We start from the raw sequence: 4,803 nt of genomic DNA, 5'->3' as shown, positions 1-4,803 counted from the left end.
ATATATATATATACCGAGTTTTTTTTTGATAAACGATAAGAAGTCTAACAGAATTTTAAAAAATAATAGATCATTTTGAAAGGAATTTAATAAGCTTAGATAATGTCACATAAAATTTAATTCAAATTCCATTTTTTTTTAATTAAAAAAATATAAAAAGTGAGTAAAGTCAAAAAATTGTGCTTTTAATATGAGATGTCCCAAGAAATCGATAGTAAAACGCAAAGTATATCAATATTTCAATTAAAAAGCTTTATTTAATGTTTCTAAAATACAAACAAACACAGCCAGCGTACGCGAAAAATAAGCATGTGATAGATTGTACCCAGAACTCGATTTCAGAAGATGGATTCAAGATTAGAAGGAATCAAGCATATATAGACATTCGACGTTCATTCCGATTATCTTTTTTATTATTGTACAATAACATTTATACTTTAGTAACAATTTTCACTATAATATAGGAGCATGGGTTATTTTATATTAGGAATACGCTGGATATTTCATATTACGATTTCCATGTCTTATGATTTTACGTCATCAAATTTAACTTCTGTAATTAAACAATTCAATATATCCTGTATTTTTCTATTAATACCTTACTCTATCACTACATGAAGAATTTATTGCCAAATATTTATTTATTAAATAATAAACAAGATTTAAATGAAACTCATCTCAATGAAACTTGAAGACAAATTCAAAAATCTTGTTTTACAATACAGGCATGATCTAATAATGAATTTTCTACTAAATAGTTTTCAATCCAGAGCAATAAATTCATGATGGACCAATAGATAGCGTTTATTAGTTTAGCAGAATCTCATGTTAGGCGCCTATCTCATAACAGAGGACTTTCCACTATATATGCTTTCTAATAATAACTTTAATAAAGCAATTTTCACGATCTAATTTATTTTCTCTAAATTTAATACTAAATCTGCTGAACGTACCGGTGTAGTTTTTGTCGAAGTGAAGGAAGTCGATGTGCTGAGTGTCGTAGTTGTCGCAGGTGTCGTAGAAATTGTCGTGGTCTTGATGATCGTAGACACAGTCGAAGTTGACGATTCCTCATCGTCAATTGCGTTTTCAGACGAACTGGTACTATTTATCGGATCCTGCAGACAGCATCGCATACTTATCGTGGGGCATAGCACGTCCTCAAGGACGTCATCGCACATTATTGTCGCCAACGTGTGCACACATACTCCTGGACAGTCGGCGATCTTCGCCGTGCTCGTTAGAGAATTTAAAAAACCTACATATACATAAATCACTCTTATCATTCTCGATCTATTAAAAACATAAAATAAAATTCATATAATTTAAATATATTAACATATTTTCTATTCATAACAAATTTTTGTTTTAATTCAAATTTAACAATTTGAATATATTGATTGTATTTTAAATTTATATTATTTTATTTATAATATAAATTTATGTTAATTCGAACTTGGTTGAGATAAAAGTCCAAAACTGGTTTATTCGCGATAAAATTAAATTGTCATATAATCTTAATTGAAATTAATTTAAAAGAACCATTCGATATATTAAACATAATATAGACTAGAAAGCATAAGAAGTTTTTTAAAGGAGACAAGAAATAAATTAAATTTCTACAGAATGATTTTATAGTATGTTTCAGAACATATAATTTAAATATTTTGTAGTACACTATTATATAAAGTTTCTCCAAATTCATCTAGTATAATTCAAGCAAAAACTCGCATTATAGTCACAAAATACGACTCCTTGAGAGCTTCTCGAGAGTTCAGAAAATTTTTGTAAGCTTCATTTAAGCTTCGAAAAGACTTCTCTGGTAATTTTATTTTGGTTTACAGGGAGCTCTTTTTAAACTCTCCGAAAGTTCAGCAAAATGAACTCCCTAAGAACTTATTTAGTTGAATTTATAAGTTCCCTGGGAGCTCAGCAATACGAATTTCCTTGGAGTTCATTTTGTCGAATTTTATAAACCCAAAAGTTCAGCAAAATGAACTCCCTGGAAACTTAATCGGAGCTTTGTGGATATGACTCATTCTAAATTTCTTGCCAACATTAATATACAGAGAAAAAAAATAATGTATATAGAGAGCTAACAGTTCAAAATAATCTTGTTTCAATAACAGTAGATAAATATATAAATATTATAATTTATATAATAACTTTATTAAAACAAGAGTACGTGTTTAGTAAATTGATAAGATTTTTTAATCAAGAAGAGCTAACTAGTGCTTTTAATACTTTTTAAATAATTTTTTATGTATAAATACATATAAATTTATCACAATTACTTTAGTAATTATAAAAGAATTAGGAAGAGATAGACAAAAGTATTAGATGAAGATATTCATTGTAAAAGTCATGAAAGCACAAGTGATGAAGGCAATCGAAATTGTAACTGTCTCAAATTCTGAGTTAATTATATTCAGCTTAGGTTTTTTAATCTCGAAGAAAAATAATTTAATCGATTCAAGTGTGCGAGTCGCGGGCCAGATGTCAATCGAGGACAGCGTTACCTCACAGCTCATGGCAAAAAGGAAAGTCTCTTATAATTACTGTCACTGTTGCCGCCGTTAATTGTAACTGTATATCACTTACTTAGGCGTAGTTAGGGCTCCATTGACGAACGCATTCCTGCATACGTAATTTTATTACAAAACTACATTTATAAAAATGATAAAGGATAATCACAAGCTTGATCTTGACAAACATGAGACTCAAGTTAACGAGAGCTAACTCACTATTATCGGGATTCTTCTTCGTGGAATCAAAGAATTTACCAGATTACATTTCATCAAGCAATATATATAAAACCATTTTACTATTTAAAGAAATGTTTCAGCTATTTGGCTACTAAAGAATGATTCTTATGGATACATAGGAAGATTAATACATGTTTCTTGCTATTATTAATAATTATATATTATTAATGTATTTCTCGCTTCCATAAATTAAGTATATTAAAGGAACGTTTCCCCTAAATATAAGACACTATTAACCCTTTCCTTACTAGGTATTTACGCGTCCGCGAATAAATTCTCTCTGTAGCAAGGTAAACTCTCTCCGCCACACAAGTGCTCACTTTAAAGTCTACTCTACAATATGCTTTTTGTTTCTTGCTTTTTATCTCTTTCTTCTCTCTTCCCCTTTGCGACCGTTTTAACAACAATTATATTTCTTGTTTCTTCCGAAGTTCGTTAACTTTATCTTGGATAACAGAAAACAGAAAATCAGATAAGAAGTAAAAAGGCAAGTAAAAAAATAGCAACAACAAGAAACAAGAAATAAAAAACACATTATAGAATAGGCTTAAAGATAGAGCATGGCCGCGAAATTAGTTATACAGATCCACCAATCACAGAAAGATTGCAACACTTTTTTTGATGAGTTTCGGAATATAACTTATTCACCAAGCGATTGGTTCTTAAGGTGTATTTTTACGAGCCGCTTCACAGCCACTTCAAACTTCATTGACTGTTTTAACGACAAAAAAGATCACATGATGACTTTTATCTCAAAATCATTAGAGCGACAATTTTGGCTGCGTTCGGAAATGTCTCTCGGATATCTCCGATGCTTCGATTCGTTCTCATCTTTTTTCTGACACTCTCTTTGTCTTTCATATACTTTAAATATGCTATTGTTAAATTATAAATATTAAATGTTAAATAAAACATTAAATAAAATATTAAAATAACATAAAATATTAAAGAAGGACAGATGATGATCCTTGTAACATTTCATGTTTATTTATTATAATATTTACTAACATTACATTACATTTAATATTTCAATAGTCGCGACTTATGATACGCTAGTTTACGGAGAGAGAGAGTCAAAGGGTAATCTAATCCTTTTTCTTCCACCTCATATCAAAACATAACCACAGACTGTTGGAGGCGATAAAATTTCAAACATAGAGACCATGTTTCGTTTAAGACAAAGGATCGTAGTAGATTCTCCTTTTAATAGAATGATAAGTAAATCAATTCCTAATAGAAACTCCATACCTTTGAAATTAAAACGCAATGGTGGTTAACTAAATAAATACTAGATATCAAGTTTATTATATAATAGAAGTTTAAAAATTATAAACTAAATTTTTGAGACTTGAAGAGGAATTTCATTTATCGTCATTCACATGCGTTCGTAATTAGCGATTTTTCTGTAGATATAATTCTAAGAAGAGATCGCGAATCTAGCGATAATAATTTTTACACAAGATAATCAAAGTTTACTCTAGCCACCCATTCCTATCCTTGGCGAGAATACACTAGAGAAATAATGAAGGTCGCGACACAAAGAACAGAAACTCTAGAGATTCTTTTCACGATTGCTTTCTCTTAAGAGTCTCTAGTTTCTAACCTTGATAGTTTTCTCGTAAGTCGTGATGTTTTTCTAATTTTGAAGATTAGAAAAACATCACGACTTACGATTTATTAGATTATTAAAAATAATTGCAAACTGGTTGGGTGTGCAATCTCATTTTGCACTAATTCTGCAGCTAAAGGCTAATGAAAATATTTCCATGTGATAAACATCGTGCATTATGAGCAACAAGTATTGGAAAAAATTGGATCAATGAAAAATCGATATTTCTGCGAAATTAAACAATATATTTGTATAGCTTCATTAAAACAATTAAATATTAAATTATTAATAAAATATTAATAATAGTATTAATAATAATATAGTATAAATAATTAATAAAATATGTATGTAATATAGTATTTTATTAAAAATAATTATAAATTATTTTCTTTTCTTAATATATAGTGATCATGTGTTTTTTATTCTAAA

The 4,803-nt window shown here is 28.9% G+C and overlaps 1 protein-coding gene across 1 annotated transcript in view; it reads right to left on the bottom strand.

The window, feature by feature from the left end:
• LOC108686482 (serine proteinase stubble-like) overlaps positions 1-4,803 on the bottom strand; it is a 68,919-nt gene that overhangs the window by 32,643 nt on the left and 31,473 nt on the right. Inside the window, exon 2 of the mRNA XM_018191819.1 lies at positions 954-1,258. Within this exon, the coding sequence (XP_018047308.1) occupies positions 954-1,258 (305 nt within the window). The remainder of the gene's footprint in view (positions 1-953; positions 1,259-4,803) is intronic.

Source organism: Atta colombica, unplaced genomic scaffold, assembly GCF_001594045.1.
Source record: "Atta colombica isolate Treedump-2 unplaced genomic scaffold, Acol1.0 scaffold186, whole genome shotgun sequence".
Taxonomy (NCBI): Eukaryota; Metazoa; Arthropoda; class Insecta; order Hymenoptera; family Formicidae; genus Atta; species Atta colombica.
The sequence above is the reverse complement of the archived record's forward strand: the minus strand, read 5'-3'. Positions and strand labels throughout refer to the sequence as shown.